The sequence below is a fragment of the Mastomys coucha genome, chromosome X (assembly GCF_008632895.1).
Source record: "Mastomys coucha isolate ucsf_1 chromosome X, UCSF_Mcou_1, whole genome shotgun sequence".
In the NCBI taxonomy this organism is placed as follows: domain Eukaryota; kingdom Metazoa; phylum Chordata; class Mammalia; order Rodentia; family Muridae; genus Mastomys; species Mastomys coucha.
The window spans coordinates 95519223-95544258 of NC_045030.1; the positions used below are offsets into that span (position 1 = coordinate 95519223).

Sequence of the window (25036 nt, forward strand, 5' to 3'; positions counted from 1 at the left end):
GGCAGGCGGGGAGGCCGCGATAGGTTTATTGGATACACAGGGTGAGGTGGGGATTCGAGTTGTTTTCATTGGCTAGGTGGCTTAGGTGCCTAGGCAGCCTTCTGTATGAACTGTCATTCTCCCTTTACTTGGAAAGACCTTGATTACTTTGTAACACACTCTGTGCAAGTTACTTACTCGCCTCAGACTCTGCCTCTGGGGTGTGTCTTGTGTTCTAGAGCCACGGTACCAGAATATTTAAATCACTGTGGCGTTAAATACGTTTTAATATCTGATAGGGCCAGTTTCTGCGCATTGCACTTTTTTTTTCCTTTCAGGAACGTGTTCGGGCCCGCGGCAGGGGGCGGGGTCGCGCCTCCGCCTCGGCTCTGGTTCCAGCCGAGCCTCACCGACGCCGAGATGGAAATCCCGAGGCTGCTCCCGGCTCGCGGGACACCACAGGGCGGCGGCGGCGGCTGCTGCCCCGCGGGCGGCGGCGGGGTCCACCGAGCCCCGGACTCTCTGGCTTGTCAGGTCCCCACGCGCCGCCTCCTACTGCTCCGGGGGGCCCAAGATGGCGGGCCGGGGCCGCGGAGCGCCGAGGCCCAGAGGGCCTCACGGGGCCTGGGCCCGAGCCTGAACCGGTTGGCGCCGAGGCCCGATCACCGGGGCGGCGGCGGCAGAGGCGGAGGAGGAGGCGGCGGCGGCGGCGGAGGAGGAGGCGGCGGCGGCGACGACTTCTTCCTGTTGCTGCTTGACCCGGTGGGTGGCGATGTAGAAACAGTGGGCACGGAGCAGGCCGGAGGGCCCGTGTGGAGGGAGGAGGCCGAGGCAGGCCCGGGGCCGGAGCGGCGCCAGAGCGGCGTGAACCCAGCGGGCCGGCCCGAGGCGGTACCCCGCTGTCTGCCGGTTGTCCCGGCTGCGTCCCCCCTTCCCGCGGCCGGCCCGGGGCCGGGCCCGGCGGCGGCGGCGGCCTTCGCGGGCACCATCACCATCCACAACCAGGACTTGCTGCTGCGCTTCGAGAACGGCGTCCTCACCCTGACCACGCCCCCGCTGCCCGCCTGGGAGCCGGGGGTCGCGCCGTTCCCGCAGCAGCCACAGCCGCTGCCGGGGGCACTGATCGCCCCGCAGGCCGCCGGGTTTCCGCCCGCCGCCGCCGCCGCCGCCGCCGCGGCGCAGCTGGGCGACTGCCCCGAGCTGCCACCAGACCTCCTGCTGGCGGAGCCGGCGGAACCCGCGGCCGGCCCGGCGCCTCCGGAGGAGGAGGCCGAGGCCCCGGCCGCCACCCGGAGCCCCCGCGGGCCTCTGGGCCCGGGCCCGGGCGTGGTGCTGTACCTGTGCCCGGAGGCGCAGTGCGGACAGACCTTCGCCAAGAAGCACCAACTCAAGGTGCACCTGCTGACGCACAGCAGTAGCCAGGGCCAGCGGCCCTTCAAGTGCCCCCTGAGCGGCTGCGGCTGGACCTTCACCACGTCTTACAAGCTCAAGAGACACCTGCAGTCGCACGACAAACTGCGGCCATTTGGCTGCCCGGTGGAGGGCTGCGGCAAGAGCTTCACCACCGTGTACAACCTCAAGGCGCACATGAAGGGGCACGAGCAGGAGAACTCCTTCAAGTGCGAGGTGTGCGAGGAGAGCTTCCCCACGCAGGCCAAGCTCAGCACCCACCAGCGCAGCCACTTCGAGCCCGAGAGGCCTTACCAGTGTGCGTTTTCGGGCTGCAAGAAGACGTTCATTACTGTGAGTGCCCTGTTTTCTCACAACCGCGCCCATTTCAGGGAACAGGAACTCTTTGCCTGCTCTTTCCCTGGCTGCAGCAAGCAGTATGACAAGGCTTGCAGGCTCAAGATCCACCTGCGGAGCCACACCGGGGAGAGACCTTTCCTTTGTGACTTCGACGGCTGTGGCTGGAACTTCACCAGCATGTCCAAACTCCTAAGGCACAAGAGGAAGCACGAAGACGACCGCAGGTTCACCTGTCCAGTAGAGGGCTGTGGGAAGTCCTTCACCAGGGCCGAGCACCTGAAAGGCCACAGCATAACCCACCTGGGCACGAAGCCTTTCGTGTGCCCCGTGGAAGGCTGCTGTGCCAGGTTCTCTGCTCGCAGCAGCCTCTACATCCACTCCAAGAAGCACTTGCAGGACGTGGGTGCGTGGAAGAGCCGCTGCCCGGTCCCCACCTGTAACAAACTCTTCACGTCCAAGCACAGCATGAAGACCCACATGACCAAAAGGCACAACCTCAGCCAGGACCTCTTGGCCCAGCTAGAAGCTGCCAACTCTCTCACACCCAGCAGTGAACTCACCAGCCAGGGGCAGAACGATCTCAGCGGGGCCGAGCTCGTGTCTCTGTTCTCGGATGTGCCTGGCCACAGTTCTGCTGCGGTGCTGGACACGGCCTTGGTCAACTCTGGCATCTTGACCATTGATGTGGCCTCTGTGAACTCGAGCCTCGCAGGAAGTCTCCCTGCCGATAATAATACCAACAACCACTCCTTAGGGCAAGCGGCGGCGGACCCTCGGGCCTTGAGGGGGGCCCCCAGTGACCTTCCCCAGAGTCTGGATACCTCTCTCTTCTTTGGAACCTCGGTGACTGGTTATCAGCACAGCCCCTTAGACATGGACGATGTCTCCGCTGGGAACGTGGGGCTCTTCGGCTCCTTGGCTCTGAAAAACTCGAGCCTGGAGCCCCAGGCCTTGACACCCAGCAATAAGTTAACCGTGGACACGGAAGCTCTGACTCCCTCCAGCACCCTCTGTGAAAACAGTGTCTCCGAGCTACTGACCCCAGCCAAAGCCGATTGGAACGTGCACCCCGAATCTGACTTCTTTGGGCACGAGGAAGAAACCCAGTTCGGATTCTCCCACCCAACAGGAAGCCATGGGTCTCAGAAAGACACAGATCTTATCACGGTGACCGGCACCCCGTTTTTGGTATGAACTGACTCTGCCTGCCCTGTGGCTCACTTTTTTATCACACTCAAATGTGAGAATGTTCTGGAAGGAGTGCTTGCGTTGCTTGCCTGCAGTTAGTTGTTTCTTGCTGCCTTGCAAAGGAACGCATCTGTGGACTACCAATTTAGGGATTTCAATTCTCATCTTCAGTCTGGAACTGATGAGTTCTCTGACTGTGAGCAAGTCTCTTAACCTAGCTGAGCCTTAATTTTTTCTTTTTACTTATAAAGGAGGTGGTTTAGGTTAGATTGTTTCTGTCATTTTTTTCAGCTCTCTTGAGTCTGGATTATTTTGTTTTTGTTTTTGTTTTCCTTCAAACTTATTGGGGCACCCCAAACAATGATATGTTCTTCTGTTGTATATCAAGTTAAATTAAACTATATAATGAATATATACTTTGCACTTGCCTTCATCAGTTTAAATCCACAAGTCATCTTAGTTGTCTTCATTCTCTTCCTTTATTTAGTTTTATTTTTTAAGGTGTACCAGATATTAGCTTATTCATAAATATTTAGTAGAGATCTTTAGATTACACTGAGTCCTTTAGAAAAAGTTTATTTTAACAATTTCTTTATATCAGTTAAATTCCATGTTTTAAAATTTCATATTGTCACATAAATGGTACCTGGATTACTATCTAATATTCTGAAATATAATTTAATCTATATGTTCCACTTCCCTGTTTTCCTTAAGATTTTATTCATTGAAAATAATTGCTATTCATGTAGAATCTGCTACATCCAGGTGAAATTTTGCTAATTGTGTCCTTGTGTTCAGTTGGTTTCCTCAATTTAGTAGTTAATGTCTTGGTCAAACTTAAATATTACATTTGCATTCATGTTTTATATTGTGCCCCATCTTCTTTTATTAACTTATAACGTCTGGCTTTTTGTTTTTGTGATGCCTTCACTCATCAGTACATTGGTTTGTCGTTAGTCTTTCTTCTGCTATATCATATTGTTCTTGTACAATCACTAACACTTAGGGGAGGAGGAAATGTTTAGAACACTTCAGAAAGTTTAATATAAATATTATTCAGTGCCAGAATGTTTTCTTAAATGATGTTAAAACTAACAAGACAAGATAGCAAAGAGAACTGTGTTTGCTGTTGTTATTGTTGATATTTCTGACATCTTTTGCTGGTGTTAGGAGGCTGTACTGTAGAATTGCCATCCAGGACTTTTATATGAAAGAGACTCAGGGTCCAGTTTGTGCTCTGTGGTGTTGGAGAGCTTGTCTTGAACATACTCATCTCACTAAACCTCAGTTTCCTGTTTACTGATTAATGTGTATGCACATGACTAACATTCCTTAGACTTTTCTTCTCATACAGTTTTCAACACATAAGTAAAAGTATATATTTCAGGAGATTTTAATGACTTCGTATGCACTTTTTACATACTCAGTTTTTTTTTGTTGTTGTTGTTAGGGAAAAATAAGGATGATTCAGCCATATTGGTATTCAGTCAATAAAGTGTTGTGAGTATATAGTGAAACAGGAAAGGGTCTCTTTATTCCTTACCCCGAATATTTTTCTCTCAAATCATTGTGAGAAAAAACCAGAAGTGGAAACACTGCTCATGTGCTTATCTCCATACCTCTCCATTTGATCAGTCTGTCAACATCCTCGTTCTATCTCTAACTTAATCAGGCTTCTCTGTGTGACTGTGGAGCCTTGGATTCTTTCAAAATCTGAGAAAGGAGCAGAAGGTGATGATATCCTTTCTGATCTGAAGAAAACACTGTTTATAGTTTTCCAGAACTGAAAGAAATTGAAAGATTTGAATGTCAATATTGTGTAAACTCTTGTACAGGGAGTATAGCATTTTTAGTTTGTGGAATGTTTTCATAACTCACATCTTTTATTTTTGTTCAGAGCAACCCTGTGAAGTAGTTTTAGCAACGTCTGTGCATGTTTCATATTATAGTTTAGCCAACTCACATTCCAGCTGGTTTCGACTATGACTGACAATTCTATATATAGCTTCACAAAAGAAGAAGAGAATTTTTTCACCTCGTCTGCCTGCAAATTTTAAGGTTCATTCTCCTCTATCACAACTGATTGCTTTGTTCCATCCTAGTTGGTTTTTGTTCGCTTCTGCTTACTATTCTACAGTCTAGTTCCTTGCCTATCCATTCCAGTTCTAGTATACCTTTTATTTTCTGTTTGTTTAATGGGTAGATATTTTTCCTGTGACTATCCCTTCAACATTTTTTCTCATGGCACATTGTCTTCCAGTGCTAGCATTTACTGAGTGTATACTATAGCTCTGTGTGTACAGTAAGAAGCTATTTTCTGAGCTTAAATAATACTGTGTGTATATATGATTCAAGGCATAAATGAGATTATTTTTTATGCTGTTCAATTGAGAAGTGACTTTGTGTTTCATTATTTCTATTTAAAAAGTTTTGGCCAGGGAGTTCTGCTAATACTTTCTTATTTGTTCTAGTGTACTGGTCCAGTAGCATTTGCATGTAGATGGCTATGGATGACAAACTTTGGAAATGCACTAAAAATTTGCCACTATGAAATGTTTCTTTGTTGTGTGTATGTTGGTATTTATACACACCCACAGATATTTGCAAATATTTTAAAAATGGTTGTACTCATTTAGTGAAAATGAAAAGTAGACATACTTTTATAAATCAGAGAAATGCTTAGAATTTTATTTTGTCTACTCATTTGACAGTTTTCCATGTTTGTGTTGAAACTATTTGTATTCATAAGATATATTTCAAAAGTGTTATTCATTTGAAAGTTCCTAAATAGACCACTATTTTTTTGTGTGTGTTTGGCAAATAAGTCTGTCAAGGATGAGCTAAATACACAAGTCATAAAAAATAAAGTAAATTTATAAACATGAAGATAAATTAATGCTGTGGTCTTATTTCTTTAATTTCTTAAAGCAATTTCTGTCCAATAAAAGTGCAAACTATGTTTTCTCTACTTGGAGAAATTTCAATGGACAAATGCTACTTTTCTTAAAGATAGCAGATTTTATTCGTGCATGTTCTCATAAAGTTTTATTGAACTAAGTTTTTCAAATTATTCATATTTTAACATGTTTTATAGCAAAATGTTGAAGACTGCTTTGTGCTTTTAAGGTAAGAATGTTAATTTCTGTTGTTGGTGATATAAAGTTGTCATTGCTCCTTTTAAAATTACAGCAGGTCCACAAGGCACCAACCATTTATCTTTTTAAAAGAATTTATTTATTTCTATTTTATGTGCATTGGTGTTTTGCCTGCATGTATGTCTGTGTGAGGTTGTCAGGTCCCCTGGAACTGTAGTTACAGACAGTTGTGAGCTGTCATGTGGATGATGGGAATTGACTCTGGGTCCCCTCCTTCCCAACTCCCCGGCAAGAGCAGTCAGTGCTCTTAATTCCTGATCACTCCTTTTAATACTGCAGGTTTCAGTCTTATCATTTTGAGTATCTTTAGTTTATTTGGTTTACTACAGAAACTGAAAAATCAGTAACAAAATAGCTTAAAAGGAAGTATGTTTCTAAGGGCTGTATTGATCATATTGATCGTGAAGTAAAAGTATATTGGCCTTTAGCTGAGAATATGGTGCAGTGGTATAAAATTTGCCTAGCCAGCATGAAGAATTTGATTTTTACCACCACAAAAAATGTGTGTATATGCATACAGCACAAAAGGACATATGCACATATATGTGTATGTTTTTATATAGATATACTTTTGTGGGTCTGGTGTTTATCAGTCAATATAATAAAAACTTACTTGAACAGTAAGCATGAATCCTGAATAGAATATGATAACTTTGTCTTTTTGTTCCTATTGAGGAATCAGAGGTGGGTACAAATTATAAGTTGGATATTGCACTGTACTTATGTCAAATTAACAGTTATTTACTGCATATTGTTGTGCAAAACTCATATAACATATTGAAGCTTCTTTGAGAAGAATGATATATATGTTACCTTGACCTTTGAATAAATCATACTTGACAGAAGGAGGTGGGAAATTAATGTATTATATAGTTGGAGAGTAAAAATAAGTTTAATTTGGTATCAAAATAATGCAAAGGTGAAAAATATCAGAATGATGTTAATTTTGTTATGAACACATATAAGAGCCAATAAATGTTTTAATAGAGAAGTCAATAAAATGATGTTTTTAAAAGTTAATTTTAATACGCTTGTGCAGGCGTGCATGGAAAATCTCAAATAGAAAAACAGAACATTTTTATAGCAATTACAATGAATTATGAAACCATGAGTGGTGTCACTGAGTTTGAAAGAGAAGGCAAATATATTAGAGATATTATTTGAAGTTTCACTGGCATATGAAAAGAGAATATTATATAGTCGTTATAGGACAACTGACAAAAGGAACTGGGAATGGTAACTTGGGTTTACTTGGGAATTATAATAGAAAGAGAGGAGTTGGGGAGTGACCATATAGGTTTGGTGTACTTAAGTAAGTGACACACTTATTTATAAGCTGTCAATATTGTGGTTTATTCAGATTCTGTACAACAGCAGAAGGCCACTTCCTCTTTCTTGGTTCCCTCTTGCAGTCTTTGAACTACCTATACGATTATTGTTATTTCCCCTTGAAATAGAAGAGGTATTTTCATATTGTTTTGACAGATCTGATCTGCAACCGACTAGGATGGTAGTGATTAGACTTAAGGACTGTATAAGTGCTTGAATTGTGGTTAGTACAAGTGAGAATTAAATTATCAATTTATATTTAAGTTTTAATTTTAAAACTATGACAATGTCAAATATTGGTTTTCTGTTATGACCAATGGTAGGATTACATTTCACATCAGCCATAGGAAATATTTTCTTTTGTTCATTTTTCTTTTCTTTCTATACTTTTATAAAAATTTGATCATGGAAAATTTGATATCTAAATTGAGATATATTATGAATGTTAAAATCCAGATTTTAAATGTATAGTATAAACACATATACTTTTGAAATGGAAACTTAAGTGTTCTTTGGAAAATCGTTTGGATGGTGTTTGGTGGAGAAAACACGTGAAGGAACATTTAGCTGAAGTGGACACAGGTGAAAAGATAAGGCAGATTAGTGAAGGAATGTTTCTCTGAAGCAGACAAAGGAGAGAAGATGTTCTGCTAAAGCAAGCACATGAAAGGACATGTGAGGAAGGATTCTTTGCTAACAACACGCATGTATTGGTTTGCTTTACATTTCATAGTTTAACTGCATTTTTTGGGACTCGATAGAGAAAAACAAACCAAAGAACTTCTGGTGGTGTGCTGCAGTCTGTTGCCACTTCCATGGATTAGGGCCAATTGGCAGAGTGATGTCAGCTGAGACAGACGCATGTGCTGAGGCAAGACCCATGGAGGACACGAGATTTTGTAGAGAGTATAAAACGGACTGGATGGACACTGACAGCGGCTGAGCTAGGCTTGCTTATAGAGCTAGCTGTGCAATGCTTGTGGTTCTGGAGTCTTCACTGATCTTTGCTTTGCTGAGAGAGGCCTGGCTGTCTTTGCTTGGTATTGCCACAGCTGCTGATTCTTGTTTGCTATCCTAACCGAATTGGACTGCTGGTGTATCCGTGGAGTGTTTGCAAGTGGATCGAGCTGCTGCTGCTGACCTGTGAACTGAACTGCTGATTTCCAGAAGACACAGATGGGAGTTGCTCCAAAGAACCATTTCTAAACAGGTCAACCCCACCTACCCATACATATCCTTTCTTTTCCACTACCTCTGTTAGGTGGTGGGCTACAAGGGAGGTTAAAGTGTTTAAGAACCATTATTAAAAATAAGGTTTGAGCTGGGCAGTGGTGGCGCATGCCTTTAATGCCAGCACTTGGGAGGCAGAGGCAGGCAGATTTCTGAGATTTCTGAGTTCGAGACCAGCCTGGTCTACAGAGTGAGTTCCAGGACAGCCAGGGCTACACAGAGAAACCCTGTCTCAAAAAAAAAAAAAAGGTTTAAAATAATTAAAATTACATATTTTAATCATGATTGCATGAAGAATATTTTGAATATATTTGTTTAAAATATTAGAATTAATTTTCCAGTTTCTTTTTGCTATTTAAATTTGGTTTATTTACTTAATATTTTGTGATAGGGGAGTGCCATATAGTCCAGGTTAGTCTCAAATTTGCTTCAACCTCTTGAGTTCTGAGATTACAGACATATACCAGGACACTAAGAGTTTTTACTTTCATTTTTAAAAAATTCTTATACTTATTCTTCTTTCATATATTACATCCTGACCAGTTTTCCCTCCCTTCTCTCTTCCCACTCCTTTCTTTGCTTCCCCTCCCCCATCCACTCCTTCTCTGGTTGTCTTCAGAAAGAGCAGGCCTCCCATGAATATCAGATTGCAGTAGGCCTAGGTACCTCCCCTCATATTTAAGGATGGATGAGGCAACCCAATAGGAGGAAAAGTGTAGTCATGAGCTTTTCCACTCAGCCTCTTTCTTTCCAGAAGTAATAACTCTGAGACTTAATATTTGATGAATAAAATGCTAGGCCAAAAACTTTGTCTTTTTCTGTGACTAGTTCATAACTTAATTAGCCATTTATTCTATTCTAAGTCCTGCCACATGGTTATTTACCTCTCCTCAGTTTCATGTGACAATCTCCTTTAGTGTTCAGGGTGAATCTTCCATGCCTGACTATTTCCCAGAATCCTATCTTTCTCTGCTGAATGTTCTGCCTTCTAATCTTGCCTCAGCTCATTGGTTATAGACTTTTTATTGATAGGTGGTCCGAGGAGAATGACAATGTACTCACATACATAAAATAAATAAATTAAAAAAAAATTAGGTTTCCTTATAGCAGTTTCCAAATAAAATTTGTTTTGTTGTTTCTTCCCCCTTTTCTCCCCATTCCCATTTTCTAATGTGTATTTTAATACTTTTGTATTTCCCTCCAGACCCTGCCACCTATATGTACTCTTATACCTCCTTATTTACATAAATACAAACATCAAAAATTAAGATCTGCAAATGAGAAAGAATATATGATTTTTATTTGAGTCTTGATAGCTTTGCTTAATATATTTTGTAGTTTTATCCATTTTCCTGCAAATTTTTATGATTCAATTTTATCTATAGCTGAATATAATTCAATTGTGTATATGAACTATGTTTTATCCATTTATTGCTGAAGGATTTGTAGGTTGTTTCAATTTTCTTGCTATTGTGAATAATGGAACAATAAGCATTCATATGTATTCATCCATAGTAGGATATAGAGTCTTTCGAGAATATGCCTAGGAGTGTATATTCCCAGATTATATAGTAATTCTATATCTAGCTATTTTGTTTTTAGATAGGGTCTCATTATGTACCCTTGGCTGTTGCGGTATTAACTACGTAGGCCAAGCTGGCCACAATTTCAGAGATTCATATGTCCCTTACTCCTAAGTTCTGGGATTAAAGGCATCTGTTACCATGCCTGGCTCTATTCTAGCTTTTAGAATTCTCCACATTGCTTTCTGTAGTGACTAAACCAGTTTGCACTTCCACTGGTAGTGAATAAGCGTTCCCCTTTCTCTACATCAATGTTAGCATTGGTTGTCATTTTTTTTTTATTCTTAGTCATTTGAACAAGAATAAGATGAAACCTCAAAGTGGTTTAAATTTTCATTTTTTATCTTTTGGGCTGAGGTTGCTCAACATTTAAAAATACACAATTCTCAGCTATTTGTATCTCTTCTTTTGAGAATTCTGTTTAGTTTCACATCCCAGATTTTAATCAAGTTGTTTTCTTGATGTTCAGCTTTTCCTTTAAGTTTTTTTAAATTTATATATTATAGACAGCACCTTTCTGACAAGTGTATGACTCATAAAGTTTTTTCCCCAGTATGTAGACCACCACTTCTTTCGAATGATACAAATGCTTTTAGTTTTGTGTGATCTCATTTGCCAAGGTGCTATGTATGTACTACATTCCTGTGTCAATTAGTTCCCTATTTCTCTCCTTTCAGATTCAGGGTATCAGATCTTATGATGAGATCCTTGATTTATTTGAACTTGAGATTTGGAAAAGTGTGAGATAAGGATCTAGTTTCATTCTTCTACATGTAGGTTATCCAGTTTGACCAGTATTATTTGTTGAAGATGTTGTATCTTCTCCAACATGCACAATTGTCCTGTTTCTCAAACTTCAGGAGTTTATTAGAGAATATGTTTATGCCTGAGTCCTCAATTCTGTTGTTTATCAGTGTGTCTGTATGCCAGTACTTTTTGGGTTTTACTATAGTTCTGTAGTGTAATTGAAATCGGAGGATGCTGATGGTCCCAGTGAGGGTTTTATTGTTTCAATTATCCTGGGTCTTTTATATTTCCATAGGAATTGAGGTTACTTTTCAATTTCTGTGAAGAATTGTTTTAGACTTTTGATGGGAATTGCATCAAATCTGTACATTGCTTTTAGTAGGATTTCCATTTTTACAAAATTAATTCTATGGATCCATGAGCATGAGAGGTCATCCATCTTCCGATGTCTTCTTCAGTTTCTTAAATGTTTTAGTATATAACTATTTGACTTGCTTGGAATTATTTCAAGATATTTTATTTTATTTGAATATATTTTGTTTTAGGCTATTATAAAAGGTATTATTTTCCTGATTCCTGTTTCAGTATATTTGTCATTTTTATATAGGAAGGCTACTAATTTCTGTGTGTTGATTTTGTATCTTAGTACTTTGATGAAAGTGTTTATCAGCTGTAGAAGTTTCCTTGTATTTTACTTATAGAATCATCTGCAAACAGGATTGCTTTGACATTTTTCTTTCCTATTTTTTCCTCTTGTCACTTATTGCTGTAGCAAAGATTGACTTCAAGTAAGTGGACACCATTCTCTCTCCCTCTCCCTGCTCCCTCTCCCCCCTCCCTTATTGATTCTTTCACATCAAACATCCCAGTCTCTATCATCTCCCCATACCCTCATGTCTATTCTTCATCCTTGCAACCTCTCCCCCCAAATTAAACACACACACACACACACACACACACACACTACCACTACCACCACCACCAACAACAACAACCATAACAAAGCATAGGAAATATCTCATCCTGGAAGCTGTAGTATGACACAGTGTGTTCCACAATACATCTCTGTCCACACATCTTCATTTGCAAATGTTCATTGCAATGAGTCATTGGTCTGGTACAATATCTTTGGCTTCTGTGACATCATCAATATTGGATCCTCATTGGGACTCTTCCTGGTTATCCTGTTCTTGGCCTGTGTCATGAAGATCCTTGGGTTTTGACACAGCAGAACTGACTCTTTTATTCATCTCAACCATTCATAGATAAGCTTGGTAGGGTATATGCATCTAGAAATTCAACTATTTTTTTAAAATATCTTCCAGTTTAGTGGAATACAAAATTTTAAAGTATGTCCTTATGATTCTATGAATTTTTTCAGTGTCTGTTGTAAACTTTTGCTTTTCAGTTCTAATTTTATTGATTTGTGTTGTATTTCTTTTTCTTTTTTTTTCAAAGAACTCTTTGTTTCTTGATTCTCTTGTTTTTTCATATCTATTTGATTATTTTCAGCCCTGATTTTGGTTTCTCTTCATATCCACTTTGTTGTCATTCTTGTTTTTCCAAGCCTTTAGTTGCATCATTAAGTTGTTAATTTGAGGTCCCTAATATATATATATATATTAATATATTATAATATATTATTATATATAATATATAATATATAATATATTATATTATATATTAATTATATATATAATTATTATATATATGTATATATATTACATCTCAATTTTTTTTTCTTTAAAAGGAGTGAGTAGTGTACAGGGGGGTTAAATGCTTTATAGACAAGAAAATAAACTGTGCTAGAACCAACTTAATTCATCATCATCACCTTCATCTTCATCATCACTGTCTTCATCTTGATCTTCCTCCTCTTCTTCCTCTTCCTCCTCTTTTTCCTCCCCCTCCTCTTCCTTCTTTTTCTTGCTCTTTTCAGCTTTGGCCACCCCCTTTTTCGCTGCATCAGGTTTTCCTTTAGATCTGTAGGCAGCAGTATCCTTCTGGTACTTCTCCTTCAGCTTGGCAGCCTTCTTCTTGTAGGGCTGCTTGTCATCCGCTGCAGTGATGTTCCACATCTCTCCTACTTTCTTTGCAACATCACCAATGGATAAGCCAGGATGCTTGCCTTTGATTTTGGGGTGGTACTCAGAACAGAACAAGAAGAAGGCCAAAGAAGATCTCTTGGGTGCATTGGGGTCCTTGGATTTCTTTTTGGTCTTCCCTTTAGGGGGGATGTAGGTTTTCATTTCTCTTTCATTAATGAGCCTTGTCAGCCTTTGCCATATCTTCAAATTTCCCCTTTTCTTTAGCAGACATAGTCTTCCACCTCTCTGAGCACTTCTTGGAGAACTCCGAGAAGTTGACAGAAGCATCCGGGTGTTTCTTCTTGTGCTCCTCCCAGCAGGTTTGCACAAAGAATGCATATGAGGACATTTTGCCTCTCGGCTTCTTAGGATCTCCTTTGCCCATGTTTAGTTGATTTTCCTCCGAGAGGCACAGAGTTGCCCAGTGCCAGTCTGGCTCTTGCTTGCCCCGGCGCTGTCTCTATGGAGCTCAATGTACTGCAATCGCTGTGAGAGCGGGAGCCAGACGCAGCCTCCTCACTCTCTCTGCCCTGTAACATTACTCTGAGGTCCCTAATTTTTTTCAAGTAGATATTGTACTATAAACATTCTCTTAGAACTGCTATCATTGTAGCCAAAGATTTGGGTATGTTGTGCTTTATACATTTCCAGGAATTTTTAAATTTCCTTCTTCATTTTTTCCCTTAGTCCAATTCTCATTTGGCAGCATATTGTGTAGTCTCTATATCTTTGTGTACTCTCTGTAATCCCTATTAATTGATGTTGATATCTAGCTTTATTCCATTATGATCAGATAGAATGAAGAATGTTAGCTCTGTTTTCCTGTACTTGTTGAGACTTACATTGTTTTCTATATATGGTTGGTTTTAGAGAAAGTTCCATAGGTTTCTGGGAAAATACATATTCTTTATTGTTTTATTGGACTGTTCTGTAGATATGTTAGGTCCATATTGATTTATGGTATCATTCAACTCTAATGTTTGTCCATTTATTTTTTACTCTTTAACCTGTCCATTGCTGAGATTGGGGTATTGAAGTCATGCATGTGTCTCATATTGAAGTTATCTGTGGTTTTACATCTAATAATGATTCTTTTATTAAATTAATTACACCTGTTTGGTGCATATATAATGAAAATTGTAATAGCTTCTTGATGGATTGTTCCTCTAGTGGGTATGAAGTGATCTTCTTTGTCCCTTTTGACTAATTTAAGTCTTTTTTGTCAACTATTAGAATTGCTACACATGTTCGTATTTTACATTCATTTGCTTGGAGTACCCTTTTCATCCTTTCATGCTAAGGTTATGTATTTGATGGCAAAATGTGTTTTTTGGAGACAGAGAAAAGATAGATCATGTTTCTAATCCAGTCTTCTGGTTTGTCTTTACTGGGGAATTAAGTCCATTAATATTCAGAATTGTAGCTGGACTTTGGCTACTTTGTGGGTTCCGTTTTTTTCCACACTTCTCCACCCCTTTACTTCCTCCAACCTAACACTAGGTAGGAGAGAAAAGATAGAGCGAAGAGAGAAAGAAATCCCAGAATAAAATTATGGGTAGGAAAGGGGGCAATGATATTATTAGACTATGTTCTGCTGATCAGGAATGTTGAGTTCCTTGGGGAATGTTTGATTTTTGTTTTAAGGATATCTGAGATTTTTTTTATTAAGTAATGAGGAAATTTTGTTTAAAGCAAAATGATATGTAAGGCAGTGGTCTGTTCAGGCAACCTAGGCCCAGTTGAGTAATAGGTCTGAACTCCGTTGACTCAGTTGGCAATATGTTTGCCTTCAAGGGACAGAAGGTGTTCAACCATAACTCCTGAGTCCTTGGCTACTGTTTCAGTCACAACATCTCACAACTGCCCCCACAGGAGATGTGTGCTCTATCAGGCAGACAATGCCCCAAACTCCCAGCATTCTAGCTGAACCCTACCCCCAGTCATCTTGACCATAGCCAGGCATGGCCCACCCACAGACAGATAGCCACGCCTCACACAATATAAGGGGAGGTTTGCCCCCTCCTCTCTCTCTCTTGCCCTCTTTCCTTCTTCCTCTCTCTCTTGTTCTCTTGCTTCCTTTCTTTACTTTCTCTCTCCCCTTCTCTTTTCCTCTCCTTCCTCTCCTTTCTTTCTCTCTACTTGACCAGCCTATTTTCTTTTTCCTATAATAAAATATCTCACTTATGCATTGCCTCCTTTTTAACTAATGTGCCGTGCAGCTAGGCCCTCAGCAGCAGAGAGATACACTGGCCCACAGTGATAGATCAGGTGAGAATAAATACACAGTCAAGATTGACAGTGGCCATATGAATGAGGACATTCAAGGACCCGGATTATTTCTTCTTTTCATCTCTTTGCACACAACTATTTGACAAAATGCACCAAATAGCAAGCAACGGAAACCAGTACAAAATGTGCAACCAGTCTCTTCTATCATTTATGTATCCTCTGAAAAGTCCCCAGAATTCCAAATACCACACACCTGTAGAAACTATCTGCAGCTGGAAAATCATGCCCCTGCTAGAGCAGGAGGCAAGTTATAGTCACCTGCTGTGAAGCAGCCCCATGGCCCCCCCCGACCTTGGATTAAAATAGAAACATGTTTCTTTGGTTTTAAACAAACCGAAAGTCTTAGTGTGCAGAATTATTATTTAGAGATGTGTATTCTTGTCTTTTTGTTGATTTTGTGGTGAGTCTTTGACCTCTTTTGATCTACTCTCCTGGTATTGTTTATTTTTCTCTTGGTTGTGTTTATACTCTTTTGACTCACATAGTACTTTCAGTATGCTCCATAGAGTTGGCTTAGTGTTCATAAATACTTTTCATTTGTTCTTGTGGAAAATTTTATTTCTCTATTAATTTTAATAGTTTTGCTGGATATTCTTGGTTGAGAGTAATGTTCTTGAGAATTTGAAACACATCTTTCCATGCCCCTTTGAATTTGAAATTTCTGTCAGATAATGAACCAGGTATTATTTTGCCTTTATAAGTGATTTGACTTTTTCTTGCAGTTTTTAATATTCTTTTTTTATTCTGCTTTTAATGCTTTAATTATAATGTGCCATGGAGAGTTTCTTTTCTTGTCATATCTGTTTGGAGTTCTGGAGGCACCAGGATGGGCCAGTGAACTATGTGACCAGTTTTATAATGTGATTTTTCTGAAATTATAATCTGTGCCTTTGATGCAAAAATTCTTCTCCTTTTCCTATACCTATACTCTGAAAGTTAGGTCTTTTTATGGTACTCAAGTGTTTTCCTTTCTTCTGTTCATGGGATCTATATCTATATCTATATCTATATATAGACATGCACATATATATGTATACATATATACATATATGTATATATGTGTGTATATATACATGTATATGTGAATTTATGTGTATATATATATATATATATATACACACACACAATCTTATCAGTGAATTTTAAAGTGGTACAATTTCTCTACATTGGTTTTTTTTTTTTAGATTTTTTTCCCCCAAGACAGGGTTTCTCTGTGTAGCTCTGGCTGCCCTGGAACTCACTCTGTAGACCAGGCTGGCCTTGAACTCAGAAATCCACCTGCCTCTGCCTCCCAAGTGCTGAGATTAAAGGCGTGTGCCACCATCACCTGTATACATTGTCTTTTAGCCTTGATTTCCTCGTGGTCCGTTCTATTGGTAAGGTTTTTATTTGGGTTTTATTTGGCTTTTTTACTTTTTGCATCATTTCAGTGTAGTTTTTCTTCAATAATTCTGTCTTATTTAATTATATTTTCATCTCATGTATTAGCTTCCTTATTTCACTCATCTCTCTCTCTTTTTATCTTTGAGTTTTCTGGAACAAGTTTAGACAGTGTTTTGAATTTCTTGTTTGGAAGATCGTCAAGGCCATTCTCATTGGGTTCCATTATTATGGGATTAGTAATTTTTGGAGAAAATATGTCTTGGATTTTTATGTGGATTTTTTCTTTCTGTTTTTGTTACAAGATTCTTACATTTGGAGTTAATCGATTGAATGAGAATGTGGGCCTGGGGATGATTGTCTGGGTAGGGCTTGGCAGTCAGCACCAGGAGCTGGAGAAAGTATAGAAGTGAGAGCAGGATATTCAGGGTGCAAGATCCCTTATTGGTAATCCCTAGGGACTAGAGCAACAAGGGAAGTCTGGATGCACTAGTTAGGGCCTAGTTTTCTCTTCTTTCTCATGCAGGAAGCTGGGCAGATTGGGAGGTGCAGGTTGTGTGGTTTGGGCCTGGTGGACTCTTCTGTGTGGTGGGAACTAGGCAGATTAGGAGGTATATGCCCTAGGTATTTTTTAAAAGATTATAAAATTTTATGTGTGTATGTGTGTACACATAACTATTTGCACATGCCTGACTATGCATAATAGGTTAAAAAAAAGCATCATGTACTCTGGAACTGGCATTACAGAAAGTGTGAGCCACCTTACATGGATGCTGGGAACCAAACGCAGGTTCTCTGCAAGTGTAGTAAATCAACTTAACTGAGCCTTTTCTCTAGTCCCTTCCCAAGTAGTTGTAAAATGTGATATTTTATTCAGTTTGCACATATTTTATTGAGAATTTTGTGTCTATATTCAACAGAGAAATTAGATGACTTTTTTTGTTGGTTGTGTGCTCTTTACTGATTTCTGAATCAGAGTAATAATGACATCTAAAAAATTTAATGATCTTTTTTCTTTTTCTTTTATGAAACAATTTGAGGAGCAAATGCAAATTTCTGGTAAAGTTCAGCATTGAATCACTCTATGCATTTTCTTAACTGTACAACTTTTTATTGATGTTTCAGTTTCATTGTTGTAAGTCTGAGTTGTTTGTGTATTATGCTAAGTATTGTATCTAGAAATTCGTCAGTTTCTTCTAGATGTTCCTACTTAGTAGAATACATGTTTTCTTTTTTTTAAATAAAATACTCTAAAAATATGTTTATTGTAACTACGAATATAAAAATCTGACAGATGTTTTTAAACATTCTCCAAAGAAAGCAAAACCCTCACCCCTGCCCCACTTTTCATGAAACACAGGAAAAACAACTTGGACAGAGAAGCAGACACATCTGTACACAAGATTTTCACTCAACAATTGGTCCTAAAAGGCTCCAATACATTTCTAAGTAAAGGTCCATTAAATTAAGAAGCCACAAGTTGTTTGACACTTTTGTAATTTAACTTGGCTCCTATCAGCATTATGATGTTCATTCAAAATACTGAGAGACAAGAGGTGATTCTGTGACAGATACCCAAAGCATGTGGCTCTACAAAACTACAAATGTTCATGAGGATACAGACTGTAGAATTGAAGATTAACATAGAAATGAATCTGGAGAAAAATCTATGTATAGTTTAGCCTTTTGGCATCTGGTATAATGTGTTTCTTCTTCATAGAGACACTGTGCTGTTCAACTTATTAACCAGAATAAGTTTCTGCCAACACATTTCTCATCAAAAACAGATTGTCCACAGCCAATTTCACATGAGGTCGTTGGGCTGTTTAATGACATTCTAGTAAAATTCTCATGGTGCAGGAAATCATCCATTACCCCATGCCATGAGGCTAGCTCATCAGCCATCTATGTCAACCTTCTCTTCACTGACCCCACCTACACATCTGAATGGACACACACGGGGCTCTCTGTGAATGAGATCAGCTGTGTAATGAAGCCATCCATCCTAAGGCTGATGGAACCACCCACTCCAGGGTGAGAGGACCACCTTGCCCAAGGTATGTGTAAAAGGAGAATACTGACCATGCTTTAAATATACAAGACATTTAAAACAACCAGGATGTCCCCACACAGCTCTAGACTAGAAATACTTTTCACAAGGATTCACAATTTACCAGAATTCTGAAGAATACATATTTTCAAAGTATTACCTAATAAAGCCACTGAATTTTATGGATAACTGTTGTCCTTTTCACCATTAATTTTAATAATTTTGGTATTCTGTCATTTTAGTTCTACAAAGGATCTGTCTATCTTTTATAGTAACCCACTCTATTTCATTAATTCCTTCTAATTGTTCTTTTAGTCTCCATTTCATTAATTTCTCCTTTAATCATCATTATTTATTTCTGTCTACTAATTTGTGTTTGGCATTTCCTGTGTTTCTAAGAATTTGAACTATATCATTAGACTATAAGTTTTGTCTGATTTTTAAAATATTATTTACTTATTTTTGATCACTATTTTTAGATTTATTTAGTTAATCTGTATGAGTGTTCTATTTGTATGTACACCTGAATGCCAGAAGAGGGAAGCACATCATATTGTAGATGATTATGAGCCACCATGTGGTTGGTGGGAATTGAACTCAGGACTTCTGGAAAGAGCAGCCAGTACTTTTAACCACTTAAGCCACTTCTCCAGCCCTAATCTATTTATTTTTATTTTATATGCATTGGATTTTTACCTGCATACATGTCTGTGTGAGGGTGTTGCATCCTCTGGAACTGGGTTTACAAACAGTGTGAGCTGCCATCTAGATCTGGGTTTACAGACAGTGTGGGTACTGAGAATTGTACCAAAGTCCTCTGAAATAACAATCAGTGAGTGCTCTTAACTGCTGAGCCATCTTTCCAACCCTATCTAATTTTTTTTTAAATGTGGGCAAATTTAATGGTAAGTGTTTGTATTGAAATTGCCATTCTGGCCAGGTGGTGGTGGCACACGCCTCTAATCCCAGCACTTGGGAGGCAGAGGCAGGCAGATTTCTGAGTTCGAGGCCAGCCTGGTCTACAGAGTGAGTTCCAGGACAGCCAAGGCGACACAGAGAAACCCTGTCTCGGGGGAAAAAAAAAAAAGAAAAGAAAAGAAAGAAAGAAAATGCTATCCTGTATTTAAAAGATTAAGGTAGATTAAATTTGCATTTTAATTTTATTCAAAGTAACTTTAAATTTCCTTCCTGTGTGGCCTGGATAATGTATCTGTTGCTCTGAGTAGGATATTGAATTTTCTTCTGTTATACCTGTCATTTCATGCTCAGTAGTGCTTTATGAAATTGTTTGTATCAAAATGGTATGTATATGTCTGTCTTGTCTGTCTGTCTATCTATTATTTCATCATCTTGACCAACTGGTTCTTTGATTAGATGTTCAGTAAACGTTATTTCTTCTAAGTAATTTTGGTGTGAAGTCTACTTTGTCAGATATTCATATTGCTAATCCTGGTTGTCTTTATAATACATGCTTGTTATATCTCTTACCATGGTTTTACTTTAATTCTGTGCTTTTGCCAGTGTACTGTGTCTGGTGCAGACCAGAAACAACTGTAACTTGTCTTTCAATCCAGTTATCTAGTATGTATCTTTTAGTTGGAAAACTGACATAATAAACTTTGGGGGTTATTATGAGGTATAGTCACTGATTCTGGTAGTACTGTACATTGTTTACATGCCTCAAATCTTTTCTTTCTCCTTTAAGTTTTTTCCTTTAATTTTAGTAACTTGTTTGCTGTGTTGAACATCTTTGATTCTTTTCTTGTTTTTGCTTGTTATCTATTTGTTCCTAAGTTTATTCTTCCCTGAGCACTCGTGTTTGTGCCTCTATTCTTCCTCTGTATGTAGAATTCCTTTTAGTATCTTCTACAATACTTGGTGAGTGATCATTAGTAGGTCTAATTTGTGCTTATCTTAGAAGGTATGTATTTCATCACTGATTTCAAAATTTAATTCTCCTGGGAGCTTGAGGAAAGGTTATTAAATGTGTTCAAAATGAATTTATGAATTTTTTAAATAATTAGTAAAAATCTATTCTTAAAACAAACAAGAGAATTCACCTGAATATACTAATCCTATTTGGCATTTATTTACTCATACTACTTACATTTTTTTCTTACTGGTCTGGATTTTTGACACTTGTACCAAGATGCTGTTATTCTAATAAGTTTCACTTTGTATGTAAACTGATAATTTTCTCTTGTAGCTTTTAATATTTTTGTTGTTGTTCTGTGTTTTTTTTTTTTTTTTTTTTTTTTTTTTTTTTTTTTTTTTAACATTTTAACAATGTAACATAAAGAGGTTCTTTTCTGGCCTTGACTTTTAGTGGTAGAAATGCTTCCAGTACTTGCATCCATATCATTCTCTGGCCTTTAGATATTTGATGGAATAATTTCACTAAATAGACTCTCTGTGCCTTTTGTTAGTTTCTCAGATCCTTTTACTCCCAAAATTCTTAGGTTTTGTTTCTTCAGCATGTCTCAAAGCTTTTGAAAGTATACACCAATGATCCTGGTGTCTCCAACATTCTCTGATCTCCATTGCAACTTAGACTTTACCTTCAAGTTTTCATGTAATAGCATCAAGGCTTCTTTTCAGGGATTCCAACTCTATGGAAGCTGCATACACAGAGCCCACATGGGTCTACACTAGGTCATCTGCACATATATTATGGCTTCCAGTTTAGTATTTTAATGGGATTTCTGAGCCTGTGAAAGTCTCTGACTCCTGTCTAAAAGTCAAGGCCAGAAAAGGACCTATGTTACATTATTAAAATGTTAAAAAAAAATCACAGGAAAAAATGTCCCTTACTCTTGACTAAAAGTCAATGCCAGAAATGAACCTCTCTATGTTACACTGTTAAAATGTTAAAACCACAGAACAACAGCACAAATATTAAAAGCAACAAGGCCTGTTCTTGGGGCCTTTTCCTTTGGTTGGTTTGCCTTGTCCAAACTCGATGTGATGATTTTTACTTTATATTATTAAATTTTATTATGTATAGTTGTTATATCTTAGAAGGCTGTTCTTTTTTAAAATGAGAGACAAAAGGGATGGATCTGTATGGGAGGGGAGGGGAGAAGGAACTGGGAGGAGGTAGAGGGTGTCAAATCATAATCAGGATATAGTATGTGAAAAAAGAATCTATTTTCAATAAAAGGAAAACAAAACAAAGAAACAAAGAACAGACTAGTCTCCAAACTATAGTTTCATCTCAGGAAATCTTGTATTAAAAATGTAAATAGTTTTCTATACCAGAAAGAAGGAAATCATCATGGTTAGTTGAAACTACGGGCTTTTCTATGCCCATCCAAGTTCCTGAATAATGACAAAGAGACTATATTTATTTTAAGCTTCTGGTCTTATAGCTAGGCAATGTTTCTCACTAGCTCGTAACTCAATTATCCCATTTATTAGAAATGTAAGTTCTGCCATATAGCTGGTTAGTTACCTTCCTTCCTGGCCTGCTTCTTATTACTCTGTGTCCAGCTGACTGAATTCCCCATGCCATTCTCTTTTCCAGAGTTCCTTTCTCTGCCTGGAAGTCATACCTTATGATTCTGCTGTGGGCCTGTGTACCAGAGGCTTTCCACGGAGATCTCTGGTCTGGCCCGGTGTGAGAGTTTCAGCGAAGGGAAGCAAGCATAGGCAGGGAGGGGAAGTCGCTTCTGCTGCTTCTGATGCTGCAGTCTCTGCCATGCCTTCCAGGTTACTCTGTTACTCCACACCACCCTGCACTGAGTTGGGTTGGGCTGGGTCAACAAGAGGCCTACTAGCCAGTGAGAAGTGCGGAACAGCTTCAGGTGGCGTTTTTTGGGAGAGCAGCCCTCTCCCCAAGTGTTACAGCTCTTAGAACAAAAGGGTCAGATGACTGAGTAGTTCTCGAACACCTTTAATTCCCTCAATAGGATTTATATACAGTTTTGGGGGTGATTCAGGGTTCAACAGCAGGTACTTCTCATTGGTTTGGACTGAGAGCTTGGGGAAACCTTTGTTTGCATGTAGGAAGGCTTGGTGCTGCTTCTACATGACCGATATCACACAGCTCTCCTGTGGAGTCAGGGGCTGTGGGGGCTGTACTGTGACAGGAGCCAGGGGCCCAGGAGGTTTGGTCGAACAACTTTCGTCCCATGCAAGTAGAAATTACCACCCACCAGGTCTTTGGAGCTCCCGACCTTTGCTCGACTGGGACCAGGTTGCCTGCACAGCCCACCACCCCACATTCTGCCTTTTGCTATAGGCCATAGGACTTTTATTTTAAGCAGTTGGAACATGACTTAGGTAAGGAAGGACAGAAACACATCTTTACACAGTGACCAAAAACATCACTCCAACACTTAGTTAGAATATGCTTGGCCCATGGGGAAGTGGCACTATTAGGAAGTGTAGCCTTCTTAGGGGAAATATAATAATAATAATAATATAATCATATAATATAATAATAATAATAATATATAATAATATTCATATGTCATATAATAATAATAATAATTATTATTATTTACTGATTCAGAAATCAGTAAAGAGCACACAACCAACAAAAAAAGTCATCTAATTTCTCTGGATCCATCAGCCAATACTGATTCATGTTTGGTGTTTTCCACTTAGACTGGACTGCTGCTACTGGTTTGTGTTTTATGTTTTGGACTGGAACACTGATATCCTGATAACAAAGACTGGGATCTCTCCAAAGAACTACTTCTAAACAGGTCCACAACCCCTGTTTCCTATTAACCTTTCCTTTCCCCTACCTCTGGTAGATGGGATAGAAGGGAAGCATTTAAGAACCTTTATTAAATTAGGTTTTGAAAAATCTAAGTCTACAAGGTAACTTGGTACTTTGTATGCTAATTAGAAATTAAATTAAAATTTCAAAGATAGCATGTCATCCACTTTTGTGGCAAACTTTGAATCAACTTTCCATTCACATCTATATTAATAATCAGCCAATAGCAAAAAAGTGCTGTGATCTTGGTTCAAAGATTTCAAAAGGATATAGTATAGTCTGGAGATATATCAATGGTAGAGAACGTATCCACCATCTGATACATAGACACACATGCCTGCCTGCTCAGCTCCGTCCCAACACACACTCCAAGAATATTGGGGAAATATGAATAATACGGTCACTTATTTTTATTTTCTAGCAGGAACACTTTATTTAAGTTTTATTGCAGTATGATGAAAAAAGTTACATGATTTCAATTTATCTGAATTAGTTAACATTTAAAAACATATTTTAAGTAAATAGAATTAAATCACATTCTTCTTTTCCTTTTGTACCCCAACACATCCCAGAGACCACCCTTTCAATACCTACAATATCTTTTTTGTCATATTCTTTAAAATTTATAAAATATTATAACAATAAAAATGAGTATTATAAAAGTTGTTTGATATAAAACAACAATCAATTTAACAGTCTTATGTAGATGCTTGTCTATAGCAATACTGAAAATACATTTTTCTCAATATAAATTTTAAATAACTCCAAACATATTAACTGTATATTTCAAAATAATACATTACTACTAATATTTTCTTTTTTTCTTTTTTTTAAAGATTTATTTATTTATTTTATGTGATTACACTGTAGTTACCTTCAGACACTCCAGAAGAGGGCATCAGATCTCATTATGGATAGTTGTGAGCCACCATGTGGTTGCTGGGATTTGAACTCAGGACCTTCGGAAGAGTAGTCAGTGCTCTTACCCGCTAAGCCAACTCTCCAGACCCTACTAATATTTTCTTAAATGAACATAAATATATAAAATGTTTTTGTTTGTTTGTTTGTTTTGTATTTAGTAGAGCTTCAGATCTTGGCTCTTACTGTGATAACTTGATACAAGAGTTACAAACATCAAGCAAAGCATTCAGTCTCACTGTTGTTCTCTTGCAAGCCCCCTCCCAATTTAATTGTCTACAATTCTTTGGGGAATATAAATACTTTTAAAATATGTAAGCTGTTCTGAAAACCATAGCATACTGTAAAAACATGAAATAAACAATACTACTAATAGAGAGGCTGAGATAGGAGAAGCAAGATTTCAAGACCCTTATGTGGTATACAGCAAGACACTGTTGTGAACAAACAAGGTGAAAGTGTATATGGATTATATAATATTGGACCTATTTCTCCAATTACCAAAGTAGAGAGACCATTGGATGACAATCAACAAATTTCTAATTCCTCATGTTTTTTTATTTCAATCGATTAGTATATGTTGGTAATATTAATTTTCATATTAAGATATTAAGAAAAAGTAATTG

At 38.8% G+C, this 25036-nt stretch overlaps 1 protein-coding gene and 1 pseudogene across 1 annotated transcript; one reads left to right on the plus strand and one right to left on the minus strand.

Annotated features, from left to right (window-relative positions):
* Positions 1-165: 165 nt before the first annotated feature.
* On the plus strand, positions 166-5802 carry Zxdb (zinc finger X-linked duplicated B). The gene has a single exon (XM_031365077.1). It carries the CDS (start codon positions 400-402, stop codon positions 2920-2922), a length of 2523 nt encoding a protein of 840 aa, XP_031220937.1. The 5' UTR covers positions 166-399; the 3' UTR covers positions 2923-5802.
* A 6963-nt stretch (positions 5803-12765) lies between these two features.
* Positions 12766-13432, minus strand: LOC116088493 (annotated as a pseudogene).
* Positions 13433-25036: the final 11604 nt, after the last annotated feature.